The sequence below is a fragment of the Daphnia magna genome, linkage group LG8 (genome assembly GCF_020631705.1).
Source record: "Daphnia magna isolate NIES linkage group LG8, ASM2063170v1.1, whole genome shotgun sequence".
Lineage (NCBI taxonomy): Eukaryota > Metazoa > Arthropoda > Branchiopoda > Diplostraca > Daphniidae > Daphnia > Daphnia magna.
In genome coordinates, this window is record NC_059189.1 from 9933275 (window position 1) to 9959035 (window position 25761).

At 39.0% G+C, this 25761-nt stretch overlaps 8 protein-coding genes and 1 long non-coding RNA gene across 13 annotated transcripts; 6 read left to right on the forward strand and 3 right to left on the reverse strand.

Moving 5' to 3' along the window:
* Positions 1-78: 78 nt before the first annotated feature.
* LOC123475465 (divergent protein kinase domain 1C-like) lies at positions 79-1612 on the reverse strand. Its single transcript, XM_045178158.1, is given in 3 exon segments — positions 79-1207; positions 1277-1354; positions 1356-1612. Coding segments are annotated over 3 exon segments (1191 nt in total). The 5' UTR covers positions 1452-1612; the 3' UTR covers positions 79-190.
* On the forward strand, positions 1613-2472 carry LOC123475474 (transforming growth factor beta regulator 1-like). Of its 2 annotated transcripts, XM_045178170.1 has the most exons (4): positions 1613-1754; positions 1813-1968; positions 2028-2148; positions 2213-2472. In XM_045178170.1, the coding sequence occupies exons 2-4, from the start codon at positions 1876-1878 to the stop codon at positions 2398-2400; spliced, it is 402 nt and encodes a 133-aa protein (XP_045034105.1). In that variant the 5' UTR covers positions 1613-1754; positions 1813-1875; the 3' UTR covers positions 2401-2472. The 2 variants fall into 2 exon arrangements, with proteins under 2 accessions (XP_045034105.1, XP_045034104.1); XM_045178169.1 differs by having other exon boundaries at positions 1654-1968.
* LOC123475461 (probable ATP-dependent RNA helicase DDX43) lies at positions 2182-5758 on the reverse strand. Its single transcript, XM_045178151.1, has 11 exons — positions 5305-5758; positions 4812-5249; positions 4541-4753; positions 4376-4485; positions 3930-4316; positions 3610-3852; positions 3391-3538; positions 3167-3322; positions 3020-3105; positions 2784-2946; positions 2182-2709 (listed from the first exon to the last, which is right to left on the reverse strand). Exons 1-11 carry the CDS (start codon positions 5608-5610, stop codon positions 2488-2490), a joined length of 2472 nt encoding a protein of 823 aa, XP_045034086.1. The 5' UTR covers positions 5611-5758; the 3' UTR covers positions 2182-2487.
* Positions 5759-7258: 1500 nt separating this feature from the next.
* Positions 7259-8041, forward strand: LOC116929124. Its single transcript, XM_032936280.2, has 2 exons — positions 7259-7408; positions 7473-8041. The coding sequence occupies exons 1-2, from the start codon at positions 7382-7384 to the stop codon at positions 7872-7874; spliced, it is 429 nt and encodes a 142-aa protein (XP_032792171.2). The 5' UTR covers positions 7259-7381; the 3' UTR covers positions 7875-8041.
* A 525-nt stretch (positions 8042-8566) lies between these two features.
* On the forward strand, positions 8567-9836 carry LOC123475473. 2 transcript variants are annotated; one of them, XM_045178168.1, is made up of 3 exons: positions 8567-8768; positions 8865-9011; positions 9117-9836. In XM_045178168.1, the coding sequence occupies exons 1-3, from the start codon at positions 8757-8759 to the stop codon at positions 9462-9464; spliced, it is 507 nt and encodes a 168-aa protein (XP_045034103.1). In that variant the 5' UTR covers positions 8567-8756; the 3' UTR covers positions 9465-9836. The 2 variants fall into 2 exon arrangements, with proteins under 2 accessions (XP_045034103.1, XP_045034102.1); XM_045178167.1 differs by having other exon boundaries at positions 8568-8768; positions 8865-9836.
* A 2680-nt stretch (positions 9837-12516) lies between these two features.
* LOC123475464 (uridine 5'-monophosphate synthase-like) lies at positions 12517-14663 on the forward strand. 3 transcript variants are annotated; one of them, XM_045178157.1, is made up of 6 exons: positions 12517-12638; positions 12882-13019; positions 13082-13462; positions 13521-13897; positions 13958-14181; positions 14250-14663. In XM_045178157.1, the coding sequence occupies exons 2-6, from the start codon at positions 12891-12893 to the stop codon at positions 14546-14548; spliced, it is 1410 nt and encodes a 469-aa protein (XP_045034092.1). In that variant the 5' UTR covers positions 12517-12638; positions 12882-12890; the 3' UTR covers positions 14549-14663. The 3 variants fall into 3 exon arrangements, with proteins under 3 accessions (XP_045034092.1, XP_045034090.1, XP_045034091.1); XM_045178155.1 differs by lacking the exon at positions 12517-12638 and adding an exon at positions 12661-12814; XM_045178156.1 differs by lacking the exon at positions 12517-12638 and having other exon boundaries at positions 12844-13019.
* Positions 14664-15421: 758 nt separating this feature from the next.
* Positions 15422-20503, forward strand: LOC116921934. The gene is made up of 8 exons (XM_045178450.1): positions 15422-16084; positions 16185-16303; positions 16366-17689; positions 17789-18083; positions 18179-18643; positions 18727-19437; positions 19480-19629; positions 19689-20503. The coding sequence occupies exons 3-8, from the start codon at positions 17450-17452 to the stop codon at positions 20501-20503; spliced, it is 2676 nt and encodes an 891-aa protein (XP_045034385.1). The 5' UTR covers positions 15422-16084; positions 16185-16303; positions 16366-17449.
* A 2122-nt stretch (positions 20504-22625) lies between these two features.
* On the forward strand, positions 22626-25106 carry LOC116929127 (lithocholate 6-beta-hydroxylase). Its single transcript, XM_032936285.2, has 13 exons — positions 22626-22786; positions 22849-22945; positions 23002-23151; positions 23228-23344; positions 23411-23493; positions 23569-23720; positions 23794-23909; positions 23970-24089; positions 24164-24295; positions 24360-24448; positions 24513-24656; positions 24728-24890; positions 24963-25106. The coding sequence occupies exons 1-13, from the start codon at positions 22710-22712 to the stop codon at positions 25038-25040; spliced, it is 1518 nt and encodes a 505-aa protein (XP_032792176.2). The 5' UTR covers positions 22626-22709; the 3' UTR covers positions 25041-25106.
* On the reverse strand, positions 23917-25390 carry LOC123475480. The gene is made up of 3 exons (XR_006650587.1): positions 25235-25390; positions 25077-25136; positions 23917-25005 (listed from the first exon to the last, which is right to left on the reverse strand). It is a non-coding gene; the product is annotated as an uncharacterized LOC123475480 (long non-coding RNA).
* Positions 25391-25761: the final 371 nt, after the last annotated feature.

A 25761-nucleotide genomic window follows, 5' to 3' on the forward strand; every position in this document is an offset into this window, starting at 1 on the left:
CAAGCTTTGCCGCCTGTTCGCTTAATTATTCGCATAAATTACTTATTTAAGATACAGAGCAACAGAGGCCAAAACGGATCATAGACGTATTACTTGTATTGCGCTATTCGTTGGTTTAAATAAGAATGTAAATAAACAACACATTAAAATAGCTTTACAATTATAGACAGTGACTAAATGATGGATCTATTTATCTGGATTTTGGGGAAGAGACCACATTAAGGAACTCGTTTAAAAAATTTGCTAGCTGGTAATGGAATTGGACGGGAGCGATTTGCCTTCCCTGAGAAAAATTGGGATTAGCACAATCTCTCAGTAGCCGACTCGTGGCTGGTGGGAGATGACGGGAGATAAGCAGACCGGAATCTAGAAAGACTTTCTGACAAACTGTTTGCAAATTGTTATTGACAGTAGGGGTATCGCAAACGTTTAAAACTTTGTTACACAGCGAGCGGCAGTCAAAAAGATCACAGTCGGAATGTTTCCAACATTCACGACCATCCGCTATGGACCGATCTACTACCGCCTTAGGAAAGACAGTATCGGCATCTAAAAGCACCTGGCGTCCATTGAGGAGACCAAAGTGTTCTAACTTTACGTCACAGATGTGAATGGGATCGACAAAAGACGTCTGGAGTTCTTCAAGGAGCTCAAGCATCAATTTCGCTTGTCGAACTCTGGAAACAAAATCTTCTAGCCGGTCTGAATAAATATTTAACCTAGAAATCGGTTTGGCGTATTCAACCGCATAAAAAGTACCACAGCTTGAAAGAATTTTCGGGAATAAATGCGAATGTTGATTAATCATAAGAGTGACATATTCATTGTCTTGTGATAGCTGCCACAAGTTGATCATAAGTTCTCTACTGACATCATTATGGTAGTCAACAAGAAAAGGATAAAGATGGTTCATAAGATTTTCCTTCTGCACTCCAAAGTTGGCCAGCATTGATTGAGTAACCATTTCAACAAGCTCCTGATAGTTAGGAAATACTTCACTGGAATTTGAAGCTATCCATTGCAGGGGAATGTACTCAGATTTTACTCTGTGAGACTTGATTACAATGAGTGAGTTATTCCATAGGGCAGTGAAAACAGCAAATTTTCCTTTGTGCATGGGTTCACAGGACAAAGCAGAGATCTCCCCATTGTTGCATAGAGGTTCACACAATCTGCCAAAGGCCTTTCCCTCATTGTATTCCACACACTGTTAAAACACAAAACATTTTAGATGTGGTTCAATAAAATCTTGATTATGATGCAAATAAAGACTTACCAAGGTATTCAAACGAGTCTCTATATCGATATTCAAGCATATTATATTCCATTGTACGAGGTAGAATACAGAAATCATCGGAAAAAGTGGAGACGAACAATACTAATAACAAGCATCTTCTATGAAAAACGAGGCGCGTGATTTTAGATATTTTTCGTTTTACGTGTAAACGCATTTCTTGAAATTGGGCAAGAAGGCAAAACAAATTAAACCTGAGATCTGTTACATTTTAACTGTATGATTAGTGCACAAGCCATGCTGTTTGTTAGTGTTGAATTTAAATAAACTTTGACAGTTCTGAGCTGCCAACGCCATATGCCATCTATGTCACCCGGCTACTTAGTTTTCAATGTGCACTAGAGGTGGCGTTACATAAAAACTTTTGTCTTTTCGTATTTATCTTCTGCTAGTTTTTTCGTTTGTGGTTGTTGTGAGTCGATTCAAAAATTGAAATATATCTTTTCGGTGTGCTTAGCAAGTAGTTTACTTTGCCATATTCTATTTGATTCTCTTGGAGTAAAATTTCCTTCGTGTAGAAGTCGTTATTGAACGTAGCCACTCAACATATTGAAAGTGCCTTGTAAGCTGGTGGCGGGGCAATGTCCAATTCGGCTGGTGTTAAGAAACCTTCTAAAGCAAACTATAAATTGAAATATAAGCTCCTTAAACGCTGTGTCAAAGAAATTGTGCTGGTATATTCAACAACAAATGGATTTTCCTTGAAAATGTACACCATTTTGTAATTTCTTAGGAAAATGCTGCTCTATGTGACAGAGCCTCAGAAATGCAGCATCAAATCTTAGTGGCCCAAGAAGAGAGGAAGTTCTTATGGAAAAAATACACAGCAACCCAAGGAAACAACTTCATTAGTGGTAAACATTCTATCATAATAAGTTTTGTGGACATTCTGAGATTCCCATGTATTTTCATGAGTAGAAGACATGTTGATGAACTCTGGAGCACCAAGTCAACCAGTAACTGAACAGAAGAAAACAAGAAGAACTCCAACACAGAAAAATAGTAGTTCCTCAAAACCACGCCAAAGCCTTTCTTCAAGGCCAAAACAAAAGAGAAAATTGGATGAAACTCCAAGTAATGATACAGCTATAATAGCAAATGGCTAAATTGCAACAATAATATTGAATTGAAATTTTCTGTGTCAAACATTTAATAAACATAAGATGTTAACAAAAGAATAGCTCCTATTCTTATCACATGAAATCCCGACCAAAACCTCCTCGTCTAGAACCAAATCCACCACCAAATCCACCGTCTCGATCGCCACGACGACCTCCACGACCTCCTCCACCTCCTCGACCACGAAATCCACCTCCACCGCCCATGTCGGCAGCATTTCTCTGTCTTTCTTCGTCTTTTCTTTCTTTCCACGCAGCGAACCTTTCTGCCATTCTAATCAGCTCGGGAGGTACTTCCTGATATGAACATGAGTAGTTATAAAAACCAAATCTAAGATATGGAAAGAAAATCAATCAATCGTTCTACGTACTTGATTTGCTTCTTTCAATATATCTATAAGATCGCTAGCCTTAGACCAATCTTCCCTGGTCATGAAAGAAATTGCTATTCCAGTTCTTCCTGCTCTGCCTGTCCTACCGACTCGATGGACATATTCTTCCGCATGGCGGGGGAAATCATAGTTGAGAATATGCCTTGATTGAAAAAAATTAAATGAAAATTTTACGAAAAGGTTTCTTTGAAACTTCATGACAGAAATCAACTCACGTAATGTCTTTTATATCAATGCCTCGTGAAGCTACATCTGTAGCAATCAGCAATCTCACGTCACCATTTCGCAGATCAGCTAACGCCTAAGAAAGTGTGGTTGTACACAAAGGACTGAAAAGCTTAACTATTTTTCCTCTCAGATACCTGCTCTCTGTCTATCTGCTCGCGATCGCCATGGATGCATTGGCAACTGATGCCAATTAAACTTAATTCACTGGCCACTTGATCTGCGACCAACTTACGACCCACAAAGACAATAGCCTTATCATTAGGGTCAAGATGACGAATAAAATCCAACAGCTTGAAGGGAGAAGAGAAAATCTTTAGATTTTACTAGGGCTTTGATAGACTTTTTATTGGTATGTTACCCGTTGGCGCTTGTCTTCCTCATCCAATATCTCTACGTGCTGGGTGACTGAGTGGCATGCAGCCAAGTCTAAAGTTCCAACGCACACTTGGAGAGGGTTCTCCATGTATTCATTTGCAATTCGCCGGATGCCTTCGGGCCAGGTTGCACTAAAAGTAGAAGTGAATAAATCTATTACTAAACAATACGAAATCGCAAAATAAAAGAGATCAAAATTAACCTAGTCATTATGATCTGCCGGTCGGGTCGGACGTCAATGAGAATCTTTTTGATTTGCGGTTCAAAACCCAAATCAAGCATTCTATCGGCTTCGTCCAACACGACATATGAGACTGAGCTGGTTTTGAGAGCACCAGCTTGCATAAGATCGTAGAGTCGGCCTGGAGTTGCAACTACTATCTCAACACCCGCAGACACGGCGCCGATCTGTTGACGTCTGTCACCGCCACCGTAAACGCATAAACTGCGGAAAATAAACTTATGAATATAACTTTTGATTTTAATTTATATTTTTGCATAAAAAAATAAACTAAAACATACCATTTGATACCTTTCCAAGGGAATTTTGCTACTTCCCTCTCGATTTGCTGAGCAAGTTCACGAGTCGGTGCCATAATGAGAACACTTGGTCCTTGACGCTCACTACGGGTCACGGGTTGCCCTTCAATGTGAATCAGGGCCGGAAGAAGAAATGCTAAGGTTTTTCCTGTACCAGTTTGTGCAATGCCAATGAGATCATGACCTTTAAGAAGAACCGGCCAAGCTTGGCACTGAATTGGTGAAGGGTCTTTAAACTGTTGGTTTTGAACGGCTTCTAATAATTCAGGATAGTGTGCAAATGCTTGAGCGAAAGTCATCACCGGATTCGGGATCGGCCGAGTATCATCTGATTTGTAGTGGGAGATTGTAATGTTATTATGAGTTAACCTAAAAAGTGACAAATTAGTTTTACCTCAGGTATAATTACTTAGAAATGTTATCATTACCGAAATTTCTCGACCTCTTCACGGGACATGACTGCCACTTCAGGGTCCTCTATGTAGAAATTTTTGCAAATTTTTGGACTGTTGGCCCAACGTCGTATTGAGGCTTCTTTCTATATCGTGGATAACTGTTAACATTTCTTCAAGCATACTCAAAGCTGAACGTACTGAATCCCTGATGACGGCACCCCAATCCACAAATGCAACATCGGATTGGTCTGGTACAGTATGCGGCTGAGCAGAATTGGTGGAAAATCCAGAACCGGGAAAGCTACTAGTTGATACAAGTTCTTTTATTAAACGTTCGGCTTCTTTTTGCTTCTCAACGTCGCCAGTAATTTGAATGCTCGCTTCCGTTCCATTATCGTCATCCTTGAGAATCTAAAAGGTGAATCATTAATGATTCCCTATTGGAATTTTCAGTATTCAATCTCTGTACCTTGATTCTTGCTCCAGTTTGATCTTGCAGTTCATTAATCTTGGCTCCACCACGGCCAATGATCCGTCCAACAGATCCAGAAGGCACTTTTACAATTAATGTATTTGCAGACGGCTGTGGGTGCCGACTCTCTGATTCAACATGATTTTGCCGTCTAGGCGGTTCGAAAGATGGTTTCTGCCATCTTTCTGAATCTAACTGTCTCTCATTTTCCCATTTAGGTTTCTTCATCCCTGAATCGGCAGCATTGAAAGTCCAATCATCAAGGGAAGTACCATCACCTTTGCTAGAGCTTTGGTATGGTGTTGAAGAATTAGTGTTACTGTTAGAAGTTGAACTATTCAGTTCTTTGATCATTTTTTCAGCAAGTTTTATTTGTTCTTTTTCACCAGATATCTGTACACCAACATCCACCCAGTTGTCATCTTCATGAAGAACCTATTTAAGTATATAAAATACCTGAAGTGAAATCAATATTTTCATGTGATTTAACCTTAATTTGGGCCCCAGATTTATCTTGAAGTTCACCAACTTTGGCATTCCCTCTTGCAGAAAGACAATTGACAATATCATACGAAACTCGAATGACAGTGGAGTTTTCAGTTTTAGGGGTATGCTCATTTTTCTTAGAATTTTCTTCTGAGTGATGGTAATCTCTTGAACTGTTTTCCCATCTGTTGCTACGGCTAGAGTCATGCGAGCTCCTGTGAGAACTTTGATAATTTTGGGGATAATTTGTGGAACTACTGTGTCTCGAGTCTCGAGATCCATCACGGCTATACCCCCTTCTGTCGGACATTTGAATTTTCAAATCGTGGAAAGGATGTAAAGGTAAAGAGTACTAAGGAATGTTTCGTTCTTAATGCAATAATTAGAAATAACTAGAGAACAAAGAAAAGGAAGTTTGCTTCTCAAATTTCGGAATGCAGAAAAAGTACGAACTACGAACATGTGTCTACACACTGTTGTCATATTATCAATCTTAATAACAATAAACTCAAATACGGCATGCCGGGCGCGGATGGCGGATGGCGCTCAATTTAATTTCTAGAAACTTTTAGTTTTAACATGACATGAAAATTAGTGTACAGCACAAAGTAAAAATGTACAAATTTATGCCAGTATATCGAGCAATTCACTTTCAGGCCAGCTTTGAATGAAGAACGATATGTATTTTCCACCCTCGATCGAATTTAGTTCATCAGCCAAGAAAATCCAAAAAGGTATATCTTTAATTCCAAAAAAAAAAATCAGACCTAAAAATTTAGTTAAAATGTAATTTCAAACTGATTTTTTTTTATCGGAAACATTGACGATTTAATTTTATATTCGTAGAATTGTTTCCTCTCGCAACTGTAGCGCGTTCAGCTACCATACAAACGCACAGCGTCCTAAGAAAGGCATGACATTTTTCTCCTTTTTGTGCTTGATACGACACGTGTAAGTAATTTATTCAGGACGAGCTGAAGAAGGAAAGAAACGTTCTATGCATTGTAACTTGTAACAGCAAATGAACAGGTATTTTTTGCGTATTTGGCAAAAATAGCAGACTTGGGACATCACCCTCTACAAATCAGTAAGTTTTTTTCCTCGGCAACAAGTTATGGAGATGACTGGTGAATTCAGTCTCATTACTTCAGTTTCAAAATCAGAAACCTGTTTAAAAACCATCTTCCTATTTCGGCGAAAATAAAATTATGGCGTGAGATGAGTGGAGTGCTATAAACATGCACTTGCATGGATGAAGTGTACCCGGTTATTTAACAAACTTGTTTAATGAAACATTGGTCTGATATTTTGCATATATGTAAATAAGTTCAGCAAGCTTAGTTAACATTGTCATTTGCTATCGTCGTCTCTTATTTCGAGAGCGACAAATCTACCTGTTTGCCGTGGAATGGGTTCATAGATTTTCAAATAAATAAATGAAAACTGGTGTTTTAATCTCGATACATTCTTGTAAGCTCTATTCCCATCGTGGATAGCAATTTAATGCAATATTTGGTAGCTAACATTATTGCATTTACCACCAAATTTTAGATTCACGAACCTTTTTTTTCCCCTCGTCCCTCTCACTTTGATCGATTGCTGTTGACCTTGCACGTTTTTTTGCCATCAACTGAACGGGTTTTTCCATTTCTTTAAAGGAATTTATACCTAGAGCAATGTAACTTGATGCGCAACAGTTTTATTCTGAAATTGATTTCGTTTGGTTCCAACTTCCATGACTTGAATAATCGATACGGTATTCAAAGGGTAATGGCCACCTTGGCAAACAACTTGCAACGGATGCATTATCGATGGTATAGTCTATTGGAGACGATTTTTTCTTAAACTGTATCCAATTGAGCAATAAAATAATAACGCGGAATTTACAACTTAGTTTTAGGCCGGAGGGACGATGGCAAAGCTAAAGAACCTGTTGTTGCAACCGGAAAAAAACAGGGAAAAAAATCTGAAAAGCTAATAACCTGTTTGAATGCCCATAAATACAGCAAGCCAGCATTGCCTTATGTCCAGATTGATTTGATACAAGTCCAGAACAACTCGGTATCTCGCGTCAATCGGAAATGGCCAAAATCATCTCGAGTATTCTTGTAAGTTTGTGGTTCAAATTTCAGTTTTGTTTTTATTTCTTACTTGAAAACATTAAAATGGAAGGTCCTATTTACCTTTTCCGCGATTGGCATCAGAACGGCACCGACGTATCAGCACATTGGAGCAGCACTGAATGCCGCAACGTATCTAGGCCCTGTTGCGTCTAATGATGAGGGTTACGTTACCGATCCTTTCGTAGCCGATTCTCAAAATGCTGCCTTCAATTTATTTAAACGGCAATATATTTATTGTGTCCTTAACTTCCCCGTTTGCCTCATCTCGACAAATACATCTCTTATTGTGGACTCACCTGAAAAATGGTCCACCCAGCAGATTCACTTCGTCGAAACTCCGCACACTTTCAATCACATTGCTCCCACCCTGACGACTATTTTGCTTCCCCCTTCTAATGTTGGTTTGACTAACGTTCCCGCTTTTATTCAGATGGTAGATACTTCTTTGTGAAATAGGCTACTGAATTTCAAAGACGTGTAGAACATACGAGACTCATTTAACTGTCTTAATTTAGCCAGTTGTTGCAGTGTGTTTGTTTATACTTTGTCTATACATTCATTCCTTGCTCGCCTTGCGCTTTGCAACTTCATGATGACTTGTAAACGTATAGACCCCTACGTCCAATTTCATTCATTACAATTTTGATTTTAAAAAATTGAATGTTTAGCTAAAGTGGCATCAAGCATGTCTTGATTTAAATTCTATTTTCACTTTGCTGTACAGCCAAACTGCCAAACAATCGCAAACAATAAGGAAAAAGAAAACGGTAGTCGGAACATGTTGGTTCATCACAAAACAACTCGCATGAGTTCACGAGTAGGCCTATGTGACAAGCGATGTCCGGTTACAAGATAGCTAGTCATTATACGACTGGCCAATCCGTTACGCTGACGCAGTCTGTGATAATAAAGTCGAACGTCACTGCACAGTTGAATTATAGGACGCACTAAATAGAATCTCAACTCAAGGGAGTGTTGACTTAAATGTTATATTGCTTAGCTAACTCGAGGAGCTGATCATCCAGCCTCCATCTACAAGTTATGCAGTTGAATTATGGAATCAACGTCAGGCTGGTTGCTTTAAGGGTAGGGTCTTTAAACGTGTTTAACAACCACTTTCCTATTTTGGTCAAGAAAATTGAGTGAGGGTAAGTTGGCTTGAGCGTTAAGGAAAAGTTATACACGAAGGAATTTAATCCGGTTTTAAGAAGCTCGTCTGCTGAGACATTTGCCCTGTACTTTGCATACTGTATGACTACAGTAAGTCCGTGGCTTTTCCCCTCTAGTATTGGATGGACCAGCGATTCACTTCTATCCCAACTGCAGTGCCATCATGATTTTATTGGTAAATATTCAGCCACATGAATCAAAGTATGCTAATACTCTATAATTAAGGCATTTCATTGATTGCTATATTTTGGGCTATTGGTGCAATGGAAAGGTCCTATTTTCTCTACTGGTGGGCAATGGAATGACAACCCCATTGTATCTTGCTGACACTTTTGGCATACCATTGCTGCGGACTTTATCAAGTCTGAAAAGTGCTGCATACCAAGAAGAGGATAGAAGTATATCTAGAGACTTAGAGGTAGCGTTTAACATAGGATTATTTGCGCTATATACGATGGCCACACCTTTTATAGATTCTGTAGTTGCACTCTGTGTCGTCACCCCTTCTCTTTGTTCCATTAAGAGCAACGGAAATTCGATTGCAACAGTCAACCCCCTGATGGTTAATGCAAATTTAAGAAATTTGGCAAGTGGTCATCCCAATCTGTTGATCCCCTTCGCTCTTGATCGTGAGCAACAAACCAATTACTTCAAATTCTCAAATCTTTACCCACCAGCAATGGTTGACAATGATGCTTACCCCGATTATCCAACACCTTCATTTGCCATTGTTGCCCCTTATTTAATGAAGGACCAATTCCTTCCCGCTATGCGCCACAACTTAATGGTGAATTTCGCCCATCATCCTCTTTCCAAATTTTACAATGTCGTGGATACAGCATTAGATGATCTTGATGATCCTCTTTCATGATGAGACGTAATCTGTGATGTGGACATTTACCAGTGGCCCATATTAGCTCCACAAATGAACGAGTTATAATAATGTCAATACATTCGATGTGTTTTTTTTTTTTTATATCTAGCTCGCATAATATTGCACAAAATGTTTTATTTCTTTTGCTTTCACCATCGAAATACGTCGACTTCTTCACGAGACGTAACTGCTGGATGTTAGCCTCTCGTCATTACGAGGCTTCTTTCTATATATCGTGAATGATGTTTAACATGTCTTCATTCAAAATTGAATGTATGATATGCCGGCACTCCAATCCACAAACACAGCATTTGTTTGTTCAGCTATGATATATGCCACTGAATAGAATTGGTTTAAAATCCAGAACTAGAATAGCTTCTGGATATATATTATTATTTGATAATACGATTTGATTCTATTTCACAACTGTCCCTCGTTCAGCTGCGTATAAAAACGAAAAGCGTTAACAAAGAAACAAATCTTATTTGATTTTTGATTGGCTGTGCCTGACATGACCCGATGGAATAATTTTCACAGAAAAAGCTGAGGAAGGAAAAATAAATAAATAAAAGATAGCAGACTGTTCATCAACCTCTACAACATTTCATATATTCAATTAAAATCAATAAGAAGTTGTGGAAATGAAACTCGTATATAAACATGAACTTCAGGCTGATCGCCTCAGTTGCAGCGGCTGAAACCTGTTTTATAATCACATCCCTCTTATGGTGAAGAAAAAGAGAGTGAGTGTAAGTTGGCTGGAGTGTTAAAAAACAGTTACACGCAGGCTGGTCACAGACTATCTCGTCGATCCTTAGCGACGAATCGCACCGTCACTTTTTCTACTGAGGAAAGTCGATTCTTATCGACTAGTCTATAAGAGTCGACTTGTCCATTAGAGTGTGCCTTTTTGATAGCTAGTTTGTAATGATTATTGTAGGCCTATAAAATCGTTTGAATCTAGGGTTTAAATATAAAAACGTTTGCAGAATACATTAATTTTAAATTCTTGTGTGTATTGTTGATGAACGCTTGATTTTAAAGTTAAATTTAAAAAAGGTGATACTCTCACTTGATGCTGGACTAGTGATGCGTAGGATAAATTTACAAAAGTGGTACAGGAATATACATAACTGAAGTTTTATTTAATTAGAAACGTAAACAGTATTTGTAAATATATATTTCGATCTAATATAATCTAGATTACACGAAAAATTGCTCGCTAACCAATGGACCATGTGGTAATCGACTCTTATCGACTAGTCGATGTTTATAGATTTTTTTATTAATTTTAATTTTAATAACTCCAAATTCTGTTTATGAGAACTAAATCAATGAATATAACGTAAATTTTATTTTCTTGTATAAATGGTTGATTGATAAATTAATTACAAAGATTATTTAAAAGATAACCTAGCCCTAAGTTTCACATACCTTTGTAAAAACCGCGTAAAACATGGCCGCCGTCATGCTCGCCGAGGATTGGTCAATAGACATTTACAAATTAAACATAAAAAACACGTTATAAAATCTTTTTTTTCGCATCAAAGCATTCTTCGTGAAACAAGGATCACGAAAATATAAATATTTACTATGTTTATTAGTGTTAAATGGGCAAACGAAGAGCCCAAAGTCTCGGTGTGTAAGCTTGTCTCCCCCCCCCTAAAGAGCTCAACGAGATCTTTCGATTCCTGTAAAAATTATAACTTTCCGACTTAAAATGTAGGAGTTATTAATAATTAAATTTTTTACATTATTAGAGGGGGGGGGGGAGACAAGCTTACACACCGAGACTTTGGGCTCTTCGTTTCCTTAAATACCTAATTCATCTAGATTAGGCAATTATTTATAAGTTAAATTTGTGATGGAAATTCAAAATTTTTTGAAATTTGCGCCTTTCGCAACGTTGCCAATTTCATTATATTAAACACGTTTGTCTTCTCTCTAGTGCAGTAACTTTTACACCTTTGTTAAAAATGGATATATTTAATAAATATTGACGAATTCTATTTATAATGAATTCTGCCGGCTACTGTCGGGCATTTGATATTTTATAACAATCGCTGGAGTTCTGTTATCGGGAATTGGAGTGCTATTGTCGGACAGAAGAGTTCTATTGTCTCATGCTATTTGTTATTTTTAATTTTTTTTTTGTGGGGTTCTATTGTACATGGAGTTCTACTGTCGGATTTATCAAAAATTTCTAAATATTTTTTTAAAAGTGGGGTTTTAATGTCTTTGCAGTTCTATTATACATGGAGTTCTACTGTCGGATTTACGAACAATTTTTAAAAATATTTTTAAAAGTAGGGTTCTAATGTCTTGGACTTTACTGTTTTTGGTGTTCTACTGTCTTGGAGTTCTACTGTCAGTAACCCTTGACACCAAGTTAAAAAATTAGGGAACAAAGCAATAACGTTGTTATCCTGGGTGACAATTCCTTTCAGTGCCATCTTGTGGCGGAAATTGAAAGCTCCTGGCTAAATTTCGGGGGAAAATCGGGTTACAAAATGAGTTCTAAGCGGGTAATGGAACCGGTTTCGATATTTAGTTACCCACGTGAAACCCGGTACATGGCGTACTGCTACCTGGGATAATTCCTATACAAAAGACGAAATACTTTGAGTACAGCGCCGCTCAATTCAAAATAAAAATGAGTTGATCGCCGTTCTTAATTTTATTTTGCGCTCAGATATTGAGCGTGGGTGTGTTTGCAATTCTGCATCTACTAGCCTACAGCAGAGTCATAGAACCCTGGTTGGTTCACGACATGGGGGGTATCGTCTGTCGTTGTGTCTAATTTCGGAAATAGCAGTCAGAGCCTCCAGCGGGTGTGTGATAAGTGCACCACGTTTGAAAACTTTAACAGCCAATCACAACAGTGATAAAGGAAACGAACAGAGCAGACGATACCAGAAAAATTTAAGCTCGAATAGAAACACTGACAATGGCCGTTGAATAACTCAGTTTCTCTCGATAGATGACTCTGATTCTAGTTCCACCACTGTGCCCCGCCCCAAAATCGTCGAAATTTTAGACATACAGACCAACGAAACGTGGTATAGGGATTCCTCTCAGCGTGAACCAACCAGGGTTCTATGACTCTGCCAACAGGACTGCAATAGTTGCCGATCTCGTCTTCATCTCTGGGCTACTTCAACTCCTAGCGGCGGACGTAGATAACATTTTGCAGACGAATTTAGCCTATTCTTTCTCTCTTACACTTCTGTTCCCTCCTAAACGTGTTGTCCAGCATTCATGTATCAGATGCACTATTGAGTTTCTTTGGAGTCAGTATTCAAACGTGAATCCAAGAAATCTTTCAAACTCCTTTTATTGATACAGCTGTAATTATAAGAAGTACTACTTGTTTTGTCAGTTTTTTTCATTCATTTCTTCCTTCATTGAATTCAGTTGCCAGAAATGGACGAATTAGCTGTCAAACTTTTCGATATTCAAGCCGTTAAATTCGGTTCTTTCACGTTGAAAAGTGGACAAGTATCTCCTATATATTTTGATTTTCGGCTGATTATTTCCTATCCGGCTATATTGGTAAGCAACCTAAGTCACAAACTTTTATATTTTCTTATTCTTATCCATGCAAATTTAACTAGGAAAAAGTTGCAGGATTACTATGGAAAAAATGTTCAAACAATGCAACAGTTGATCTCATTTGTGGTGTTCCATACACTGCTCTACCGATAGCTACTCTGATCTCTGTTACTAACAGAGTACCAATGCTTCTTAGACGAAAAGAAGCCAAAGAGTATGGGACAAAGAAACTCATTGAAGGAGACTTCAGACCAGGAATGAATTGCATTATTGTCGAAGATGTTGTCACAACAGGGACCAGTGTCCTTGAAACAGCCATTGAACTGAGAAAGCTTGGCATTGAAGTTACCCATGCAATTGTGCTGCTAGATCGCAGACAGGGTGGGAAGGAAAACCTTTCTAAACATGGAATTGAATTAAGTTCAGTTTTTCATGTGGAAGAGGTGATATCTTAATCAGATTGGGAAGTGATAAGTTAAAACATATCTCTTCTTTATTCAGATCATGGCATCATTGGAAAAGCAAAGTAAGGTGGACCATAAGGTGGCTGAAGAAGTTATGAATTTCATCAGAGGCAATCGTCAGCCTATTCTTAATCGGAATCCTCGCTTGCATGTCTCGCTTGAGGAACGCCGCTCGAGTTGTAAGCATCCTATAGCATCGCGTTTGTTCGATTTGATGATGGCAAAAAAGTCAAATCTCTGTGTTGCTGCTGACCTTCCAAGCTTGGACGAAGTTATCACACTGGCAGAATCTATCGGCCCGAAGATTGTTGTCCTGAAAATTCATGTTGACATCTTAGAGGATTTTTCACTAACAAAAATAAGGCAACTCAAGGAGGTGGCAAGAGCTCATGAGTTCCTTATAATGGAAGATAGGTAACGGAAAGAATTTTGGAATACACCCTGAGTTTTACCTGATCTTAATATATTCTAAAGGAAATTTGCTGATATTGCCAACACTGTGCAGCAGCAGTTTCACGGAGGTGTTTATAGGATCAGTGAGTGGGCTGATCTAATCACTGCTCATCCACTTCCTGGACCGGAGATGATTACCCATATGTTCGGTGACTCGTCGTCAGATAGCCGTCGGACATGTGGCTGTGTACTCATCCTTGAAATGAGTACGAAAAATGCACTCACTAATGAAGACTATGCTAAAGGTTCTTATTTAAAAAATGAATGGAATTGTTCAATTTGCATAAGTGATGCTCTAAATGTGTAATTGCAGAAGCCGCCAAATGGGGTTTGATTGCTTCGGATATTGTTACCGGCTTCGTCGGGCAATCTGCACCAAATTCTGACTTCCCTGGCTGGATTCAGTTCACACCTGGCGTAAACTCCTCATCTGCGTCTGGAGACTCAAAGGGACAGCAATATTGCTCACCGGCCAAAGCTGTTCTAGAGCGTGGCGCTGATATCATCATTGTCGGCAGGGGTCTCATCAACAGCCAAGACGTGGTAGCTACTGCGGAAACCTACCGCACTGAAGGTTGGGCCGCGCTTACGCAACGAATTACAAATCCTTAGGAGAAACAGCTTCATGAATGACTTGGATACAGTTTCTGATGGAAACACAAATGTGATTGCAGATGGCTCTCAAAAGGGTTAATCTGCTCAAATACAATCTTTTGTTGGTTTTCAACCTGATGAGTTTTTTTAGTTGGTTTTGGAATTGTATTCTTATTTAGCACTTGAAGGCGAAAGGAATTTGACTATCAACAACAACAAGATTTTGTTTGATGAGAGATTTCGGTAAGTGTTATTATCTTATGGCATAATGTACAATGTATAGATATATTTCTTTTTATAACGATTTTTTGGTTTTTTAAGTTAAGACCACAGGTAAGTTGCCCCGAACTGGATTGTTAAGTATTTTCGTTGTTCCATAAAAAAATCGTTGATTTCTATGGAAGAAGACTTTACTGTGATTAAATATCATGGAAAGAGATCATATTTTAAGATCTTTTTTTCTTTAATACGAATAACATTTGGGTTTGACAAGGGAGATAGTTTTGTTGTATGCTACCGTGAAAATGAGACTGTCGTTTGTTAGCATTAATATAATTTAAAATATTTTAACTTAGAGATACTTTGCAAGCCTTTTTTTCTCCATACTTTTGAAGCTTGCGAACAGAGGGTGTAAGGTTTCTTCATGTACCTGAGATCCTCCGAGACAAACTAACAAACAGTAATTGCAAGCACGATTCACCGTCTTATTTTAAATTTGTTCTTTGTTGACTACCGGTAGTAGCTTTATTTAAATGTTTTTAAAGTCCTAGTTAGCTGGTCTGTTGCTATTTCTAGTGATACATGTTATCATCTGGCAACCACAACCAGCAGGACAGTTGTGGCCACAACGTGAGACATTTCTTACGATTTCCAAGGAACCTCCTCGCCATGCCACCCTGTTCCTTACAAATGAAATGTCTTACTACCCAAATCAGCAATTAGCTTCTAACTTGCTAACCATAAGCATTGTCCAGCAATTCCTCAAAGTCCCTGGTAGCCACACTCATATAGCGTCAGGAGATGCTGTAAGTCGTAACCGAGATCGAATAGGAACTTGAGAGATTATGAAATGACAATTAAATGATCAGTATAGAGTGGTTCGAGGTTGCCATCTTGGATAGTTATTTCTCCCAGTTTGGTGCAACCTCAAACAAAAAAGCATTGGCAATTTTAGATAAATAGTGCCAGCCAACTGTCAGTTTACAGATTGACATAAGTAATTTCATTATTAATAATGACAAGCGTTGTAAATTTTACACTGGCATCGACTCCTATGGAAAATTAATTGCCTTATTTGACTTAATCGAACAATCTGCTCCGAAACCACATCCACTAGAAGTCCTAACGCATTTGGAAATAAAATACTGTGGAAAGTGGCAACTACAATTTTTTCTTTGGCTTAGTTAAGCATATTTAATGTTTTATCTAGGAAATTTATTGCTGCCCTCACAAACCCTACAAGTGCATTATTTGGATAAGATGTTAATGTATTGGCATTTGGCACGAAGGCGTGCCATACCTGATTGGCTGAGCTGCCTTAGCGTAGTAATTATGGTGAGAAATTACTAAAGGAAATTGTATTTACGATAAACATGTTTTCTTTATATAATTAATGTAGAGAAAATATAATAATAAATTAAATACTTTACTCTAGAATTTTGAAAACATAAATTATGAATAAAATACTGATAAAAGCTGTATTAGAGAGCACCTATGAGGGAAGAGAGTAGCCATATTTGAACCGATGAGGGAACCCCAGTCTCCACCTTGGACGTAATATTTGTCGTACCCAAGCCTTTTCATTAACCGGTCGAAAATAAGTCCCATTTCAGCAGGACCTAAACCAGGTTTTCGAGCTGGGTCAGAGAACCTATAGCCAGGCAAAGAGGGAACTACAAGTTCAAACACAAAATCATATCCTTCAGTTTCCCTAGTGAGCAAGGGAATAATTTTTGTGAACTCTATGAATGAGCCTGGCCATCCATGAAGAAGCAGCAACGGTAAAACTTTTTTGTTTTTCATCAATTCTTTACTGGGCTTAGCATGAATGAAATGGATTCCTAATTAACAGAATAGTTAAAATAGTTAAACAAATCAGAAATTCACTGAGAATATGAGCAACAACCGAGTCCACCAATATCCAATACCTGCATTATTGTAACTAACTTGGCATTGTAAACTACACCCATTACAAAAATTTTTCACTTTCATTAGTTTCCCACCAAAAATACTAAAATTGCCAATGCTTTTTTGTTTGAGGTTGCACCAAACTGGGAGAAATAACTATCCAAGATGGCAACCTCGAACCACTCTATAGTCTCTTCAAAGTCGGGAATATGTCTGTACTACTGACAAAAACCGGAATTTAACACACAAATTACATATTTTATCTTAGATTTTGTTTTATTCCGACGGTTTACGAAGTTACTATATGATGTTGTCAGTGGGACAATTTTCCAACTGTTACCCTCTTGGATGATTGACGGATATCATCAAGGATATGGCTTGCAATTGTGTATGTCCGTTATAGAAAGCATGTCAGCATCCGCAATTCACTCCGATTCGTCTGTTCAACGTTATGAGTCCGCGTTTCGTAGCGATGATGGTTATTACCCAGGACAACTTTTCGAGTTCCTATAAAAAATGCAATATTTCGAGGAATTCAGTTATGATAACCCGACTTCCATTTAACACAAGTACTGTTTGCAGCCTGTTCCCCATTTGTGATTTTATTTTGATCGTAACTCTGCAATGGCATGCAATAGCAATGTGCTTTAATATATCATTTTGAAGAATTGCAATTAGTTTATCGCTCTTCGACGAAAAACATAATTTACCGGGAAGCGGGAATCAACCACCATTAACAAGTTCATCTCTTCCCTCAGCTGATCTCATCGTCTGCAATGAGCGCGAGCCTGCATGTGGTTATGCACGACCCAATGCTACTCATATAAATTTCCATTAACATTGATTTATGTGCAGCCAACGATGAGTGTCGACAGGGAAAGGCTTTTTAATGCCCTACAATTACAAAGACAAAATGTATGTGTAAATTTTGCTTGGGGTCTTCAACTTTGCTTTCCAATGCCATCGCTCTCGATTAAATCATTCTACGTCAATGAACTCGGTGTCGATGTGTTAGTTCCAGTTTCCAATCGGGTAATGTCCTCTTAATGCTTTTCATACGATCAATTTTAAAGGGCGCCTGATATCACATAATTACATTTATAACTACCCTCTAATTTCTTTTGCATGAAGGATCTGGGAACTCTGAAAAGAATCTCAGAACATGCAGCGAAAACACAGCCTGGCTTAGACATTGTGGATCCCTCTTCTGGATGTAGCTTACATATTAATGAAACTAAAATCAAGTGTGCATCAGGGAGCTTTGTGTATACAGCAGTTCCTCATCTGATTACACTTGTTACACACAATTTGTTTGGGTTCAAGATTGAAATGCCTAGTAAAGTGATGAATATCCATCTATGCAAATTGGTAGTTGTTGAATGTGGGCAGCACATCAAATTCCACTCTGAATCCGAGAAAAAACCAGGTAAGAAATAACTTTCTTTATCTCAGTTTGAAATCATATGTAGGCCTAGTGGTAATGTGGAGCTTCTTTCATTGTCTAACTCTTTCTACTTCCAGGGACATTTGCCATAATAGTCTTGACAATCCCAGTTGAGGGTGGCTATTCAGGAGGGAAAATAAATGTAGAATGTGATGGTCAAAAGCACAGCTTCCAGTTTGAACAAGGCAGTGATCACCAGTTCTCATTGGTTGCGTTTTTTGAAAATTGTTACCACGAAGTAGAACCTATTTCCGACGGCTGGATGTTGGCGATGGTATTTCATCTCGTCTGGCCAGAGGCTGTTGAAACAGGCATTTCTCCTCTTGAATTCCCTGTCTTTATAAAAGCTTTTAGCGAAATCAGTGAAGAACTCATGCCATGGTCTTTTATCCCAGCATTTCCGGGAAAAGGGTGCACATGGCCAGCAAGAAAGCGTGATGCTGGGAATGCCAGTGAAATGAATGGTAGTTTCGTATCCATAAATCAACTTGAAAATACCGACACCTCTGCTCCTTCTGGGAAGTCCGATTTTTATGAATCAGGTATTTCTTCATACCCTTCTGACATTCCACTGTGTTTTTCTTTTGTTGGTTTTGTACTTGTTTCGTTTTGTACGAAATTGCAGAACACATTGACGACGCCAAAATAGCTGGGAACCAAACTGATGAAGATAGAGTGCGGTGTACTACTGCAATGCTTCTGAAGAATTTAGTATACGAGGAGCGTGTCCTGTTCTTTCCCCTGCAAGGAAAATATGACAACACTAAGCTATCCTTTACACAACTAGAGGGCCGTGATCGTCTAATAGCTCACATTTTCCAGTCAATTGGGTTCTTAGACGTACATCTCACGGTTATTTCTCAATTGACTGACAACAAGCGGGATCACTGTGTTGATTGGAAAAGAAATTTCGATTGGAACGAACGGATTTTTCAAGTCGTTAAATGGATTGAATCGAAAGAAAATTGGCCACTTTCACAACAACTTACGCTGGATGGGCAGACGCAGCTTGTTGGTACAATTGATCGCATCGCATGGTTAGAAAATGGAACGAACATTGAAGCCAAAAATATGATGACTTACTATCATAACGCCCTCGTCATTCAACCCCGAAGTCAGTCAATTCGTCATGCTTGCCGATACCAGCTAGGTATCGACTCCGTTATCAATTACATGGAACAAAAAATACTACGAATACTGGAAACGACGACTGATGTTCCTTCCTCTGTCCAACAAGAGCTTGTCTCGACTCTCAAACAAGTGATAGCTTTCTCCATGGCAGAACCACGTGTAGTATGGGCGGATCCTTGTCCAGCAGCAAATCAACGGAGTTGGCGCCTCATAAGAGTTGTGTATTAAACTGAAGGCCGAGCAGAAGGTCTTGATCTCTTGGAATCGATGGCTACTTATGTGGTTAATCCAATCGAAACGATATCCCCTACCAGTGGCATTCCTAACGTATTTGTCGAAGGGATTCGTGACATAAGAGTCGCCAAAGCAGTTGCCGACTTTGAATCCAGGATTAGCGGTAAGCCGTATTCGATCTTAATCGCTTTACCATGATGTAACGACATTTGAATTTCTCAGATTGGAATACCTGTGGCGATTTGATAATGAAATTTGTCACCCCGCTTCATATCTTCCGACGACTTGCTTGTTTTTGCAGCCTTGCCTGGTATTTGTTCGAAAATGACTGCATCGAAGGGGCCCAAATGGTAGCTGATCGCATTTCCTTTATTCTAACCAAACTTCTTTCGCCTGAGCAGACCAACGTTTTAGACGACCATCAAATCAGTTCCTTCCTTTATTTAATCGTAACCATGGAAACGAACGCTTTAACGACTAGTCAGGAGAGAACTGAATCAGTGGTCACTCTATTCGGCCGATTGGATGTCTATCGCCAATGCTTGTTGATTATCGATTTACAAGCAAATTACTATGACGTAATCAACAATATCCCTTCGTGTCGAGGTCTCTTCCGGCAGCTTTGTGAATTTGTAGCTTCCAGTGATCTTCATTCGTCGAGTTCTCTGCTGGAGTTAATCGTTCCCCTATTCAAGGTCTACGTTAGTTTTAATGACAGTGAATTGCTCCAGATGCTGATTGAAAAATTGTGCCTCGTCGATGATTCTAAGGACATTATCCATACCAATTGTCTTCTGGATTCGATCTTGTTATCACCAGACATTGGTAAAGTTTTCGCCTTTTCTACACTGGGAAAATCAGCAGTCAATGATTTGCTGAATACCCGAATCGATCAACTTTTGGAAACTGGGTTTTTACCCGAAAGCTCTTTAGGCACGGAAATGGACGCGAAGTGCCGGAGGCCGGACGGTACGAGAAAGTCTTCCGCCATAACGCCGCCTTTCAAGCAAGCTTGGCTTCGTATATTCACTTGGTGATGAGTATGGAGACCATTCAAGATCTGGCCCATTTCGATCGTGTCTTGTTGATGGGATTGATAGTATTCAGTTTGACATTTGAACGGCTTTGTGACCTTATACTCGACGTTCGTAAGTTGGGTGAAGCCGAATTGAAATCGCATCCGTCTAGGAAGGAACTATATGTGGAATTGTGTCGTATGCTTATCCAGTTTGACAGTCAATGCGCAGAAAAGGTTAGCAGCAAAAAAATCATTGAAATTCTCAAATGCTTTGTTTGGCTCCAAGACCGCGAACTAGTCCAATCACTGATGCATCAAATCTGTTTTGGCGGATCTAAAAATTACTCATATTTCGAAGATAAAAATGTCTTCGTTGGCATTATTTCCCGTGCACCACATCTCTTGGATCATCTGATTCCAGATGTTTTCACCTTTACTACCATTACAGTGGATGCGCTATTCAAAGCCTGGATAAAAGACATTGGTAATTGCTTAGGCTCCGGCGACCTTGCTGTTGATCAGAATTTACCGCCATCTGACTCCAGTTTGCTAGAACCAGTTCATACAAACATCGTTAAGTGTTTTCAGCTTTACATCCGCAATGAAAAACAGCACCCCCATCCCTCGCAGTATAGCCTGAATGTGTTCTCTCCTCTCCTGGCCAAGCTGTCCACCTGGAGAATGGCGCACATCTTAATTCAAATCCACCGAACGGAGATGGAAGAAGTGTCCAGTCTTAAAGAATCTGCCACATGCGTTAGTCTCATCCGCCACATCGCTCAGCAATTCGCTACCCGAGACATGACCGTACTTATCAAATCAGAAAGGGTGGAAATCCTCGATTGCTTGGTTGAAGTTATGGTTTGCCTTCTTTGGCTTGGTGACCACTATTCGTTATTGCCTTATTTACATCAAATTTGTTCCAGTTTCCAACCTTGGCAAGAGAATCCTTTAGTGTTCAAAATAGTTTCATCTACCAAAGTGCGTGAGATGGCACTTACGTGTCATTATAGCCGAATGGCTCTCTGTCGTCTAGTGGAGCAGCGCATCACTAGACTGAAAATGATTAAAGCCAAAGAACCGGCTCTTCATTCATCGAATACATCAGGTTTTCAACCAGCTTTAAACAAAAATTTCTACAGCTCTCAATCGCAGCTCGACGAAATGAAATTTCTGCAACGCCTTCTTCAATCGAAACGGAACCTCGATATCCACGCTGAAGATCATGAGGATACACAATGATGTAAGCTTCATTTAACGATTTTAGCTAGTTGTTAACTTTTGTTGTTTTTTTTTTTGTGTTGTTGTTTTTTTTGTTTTTTTTTGTTTGTGCTGATTTCTGGCTATGCGTTGCCCAAGTGTGTTACTTTTTTTTAGTTAAAAGAAGCACATCGCTGTATGCATATAAAAATACCTTCACCTTATTCCAGTTGTGTTGTATTGGGTTAGATGTATGCTCTAATATGAGTTCAACATCCCTAAAATTTGATGCTTGTGTGAGCAAAAACAATTAAGGAAAAGCAACAGTCCTCGCATTTTATTACTGCCACAATTGCTGCAAAGCCGTCACTTCCCTTAAAGGCTCATCCGCTCGACGTCCATGAACAACCAAAAATGTTTTCTTGGTCGCGTCTTGTCCCACTTTCCATACCAAAGAATAATGCTCAACGGTGCAGGATGGTCTTCACTGGAATGCCAACATTCTTTTCCTTTTCAGTATTTCGCATCCTATCATATAGGTTTTTGGCGGATAAACACCGTTGTTTTAAACATTTGGAGGCATGCGTCGTGGTCTACGACGGTAGAATTCAATGGAAATATATTAGACATATGCAACTTTCCCATATGCAAAACAATACCAAAGTAAGGACGAACCTCGCTTTCATCGCCATTCCAGTATAGCCTAAATACCAACAGCTGAACATGCAACGGCATTAGTGTTACTATCTCTGGGCTGAAAATCTTATCTTGTGTAAAAGCAACTGTGAAATTAAGATAAAGCGCCAAGCATCACGTCTGTACACTTTTCGCTACCACAAATAAAAATTATTTGTCTTGATAAGCAGCTATAATAAGGAAATTTTTGAAAGTAAATAATGCGTTGTCATGTTGTATCCGCCGTTGGACCGCCAGGCAAAATACAACCCAACAGCCTCGCGTGACTCACACAGGATGAAACTATTTTCTCCATCCGCTGTTCAGTCTTCTGCAGCATTTGTCCTTGAATGGATGCGTTCGAATTTCTGTCGTCGCCCGTGACTTGGGCTATAACCGTCGTATCTTGTCTTTACATTTTATACAAGTAAATACGTTGATCTCATGTAATGTCCAACTTGACTAATCTAACTCATCTTTTTTTCACAGGTATGTTACGTCGCAATTTAATTACTTTGTTGATCAAGGCATCCCTGGCCCCAAGCCTGTGCCTTTCTTTGGAAATATGTGGGGACTTTGGAAGAAGGTAAGAATCTTTAGTACAGTTTTGTGGTATAACGTAATGCTAAAACTTAACCCTAGAATACTGCAGAGTACGACGTTTCGTTGGTGAAAAAGTACGGCAAGATTTTCGGCTATTTTGACGGCCCAAATCCAAACCTTTGGATCACGGATCTTGAAATGATCAAGGCCATTTTCGTGAAAGATTTTGACCACTTTGTCGACCGCAGGGTATCAATAAATGACTCGAAAATGAAAAGTGTTGATTCAGCAAGTACTTGACGAAAAGTTACTTCTTTTTTTTCAGGCTTTTAAGTTCAAATCAAATATCGTCCGTAAATGGTTGACGGTTCTTGAAGGTCAAGAATGGAAGGATGTCCGCTCATCCGTCACGCCAGCGTTCACCACCGGCAAAATAAAGAAAGTATTTACGGACTTTTTGAATAACTTTCGAATTATTGGCATGCAAATTCTGTTTTTTTCCTAATAGATGTCCTTGCTGATTAACGACTGCGTTCACAAGTTATGTGATAGTATAGCTGCACAAACCGAAGGAAAAATTAATGCCAAACTGTACCAAACTTGCAAATTTATCGTTTGATGTTCGTGTTAGTTGAATTAACGTATTTTATTGGTTGTCTGTGACAGGATCTTCAATGCTTTCACTATGGACGTAATTGCACGATGCGCCTTCGGGTTAAAAATCGACAATCTCGGAGACAAAGACGATCCGTTCATACAAAACGCCCAAATTATCTTCAATCCCCCCTCTGTTAAAACACCTCTCATCCTGCTGCCCTGTAAGTCTAGGGAAAGGCAGTTCTCCGTGCTGCTTGATATTACATTTATCGTTTTCTTCTGTCGTTTCAATAGTCACGTATCCCAAGTTATTTTCTCTGTTTGGCGAGAGTCTATTTGTCTCCAAGGAACTAAAATTCTTTTTCCAGTTACTACAGAATATGCTACAAGAACGATCACAATCCAAAGAGGTATGAGTTTAAGTCACGAAAGTTTTTGTATTGCATCGCTGATTTTTCTTTTACGCATAGAAATATCACGATTTCATTGAAGTGGCTGACGAGGCGATCTCTGCATTCACGAAGGATGTTGGTGGCAAAAAGGTTGCGATGTGGTCACGAGAGGAAATAGAAGAGATTGTAATGGGCCAGGTAAAAAACACTAACATCATCAGGCAAATCTTTGTCCAACAAGTCAACGTTTAACATCTTAAACGCATTAACAGTCGACACTGTTTATGCTGGCTGGTTTCGACACGACTGCGACTACCCTTACAAGCACCTGTTTTGAGCTTGCCAGGAATCCAGATATCCAGGATAAGTTGTACGACAGCATCATTACAAAACTAGAAGATCACGTAAGCGTTACTTGAAAGGAATGTTTGCGGTATTCTTATACAATACTAAACAAATTCAATAAAGGACGATATCTGTCACGAGTTTATCCAAGATATGCCGTATCTCGAACAAGTTATCCTAGAAGTTTTGCGCTTTTACCCAGCAGCTGTGCGGTACGTCCAATGTAAATGACATGTGTGTGGCTTATCTACATGGTTTAAACGTTTTCATTTTTAGAACTGAACGCCAATGCACAAAAGATATATCTTACGATAACGGTCGTATCAACATTAAAGCAGGAGTCATTATCACCGTACCAATCTACGCCCTTCATCACATGGAAGAATACTATCCAAATCCAGAAATATTCGACCCCGAAAGGTAAAAGCTGAAATCTAGGAAAGCTTATAAAATTGAGCTTTAAGAAAAATATTGCCATTAATTGAAAACAGATGGACCCCTGAAAACAAAGCCAAACGCAGTCCTTACAGTTTTATGGCTTTCGGAGTAGGCCCACGCAATTGTGTGGGGATGCGATTTGCAATGGAGGAAATGAAAATGGCTGTTTGCACACTTGTCAAGAAATTTCGCTTCTTTACGGTGAAAGAAACTCCGGTACGCCTTTAATTTTTTAATAACCTAACTCAACTACAAAATTCTGTGTATATTTTGTCATGGATCTGGCAGGAGAAGCTCCAATTTGATGACGGATTCCAAAGTGTTTTGCAACCTATTCATGCAATTTTGGGCATTGAAAGCCGTTAGTCCGATTTCAACTAATGTAGTATTACTGTTGCATACCAATCAATAAAGTTGGAGATTTGAAAGGTTCTTGAACCATTAAGTGTCGGTGGTGTTCGGCTGTTTTCAAAGAACCGGTGTTGAATGTCGAGAGCGGTACGAATAATTAGAATAAAATTTGTTTGTGTGTGTTCTTTAAAATTGTTACAATGGATTACCAGATCCGTGATCCAAACTTAAGTCAATGGTGTAGTAGTTAATCAGAGACAGTAGTACGCAGTAGTCTTATTGTGACGACCATGGTGGTCTTTACTTGGTAGTCTGTGATCAACCCAGCATACAATATTTATACGCGGTTACCCAAGGCCTACTTAATGCTTAAGGCCTGTAGACTCATTTTCATTCACGCATGCGCAACAGTTCGTGAGCAGACGAACGAGAAAGAGCCTTGTAGCTGCATCCAGCCAGATATTAGTAGAACCCGAAACATTGTTTTGACAAGTACTGTCATTTCGATTGCAGGTTTTCACTAAATACCAAGTAAGTCATAGGTTTAATCGTGTTAAATGTTTGATTTTTCGATTCAAGTCTATTAGGGTGTCAGAACTGATATTGTACTTTTAGAACTTTGAAAACACCGCATAACTTTTATTAACAATAGTTTACTTTTACAACTATCAAAATCATGTTAACCATTTGAAGGAGAATAAAGCTAATTTTTTTAGATTTCGGGAATTTCGACTTC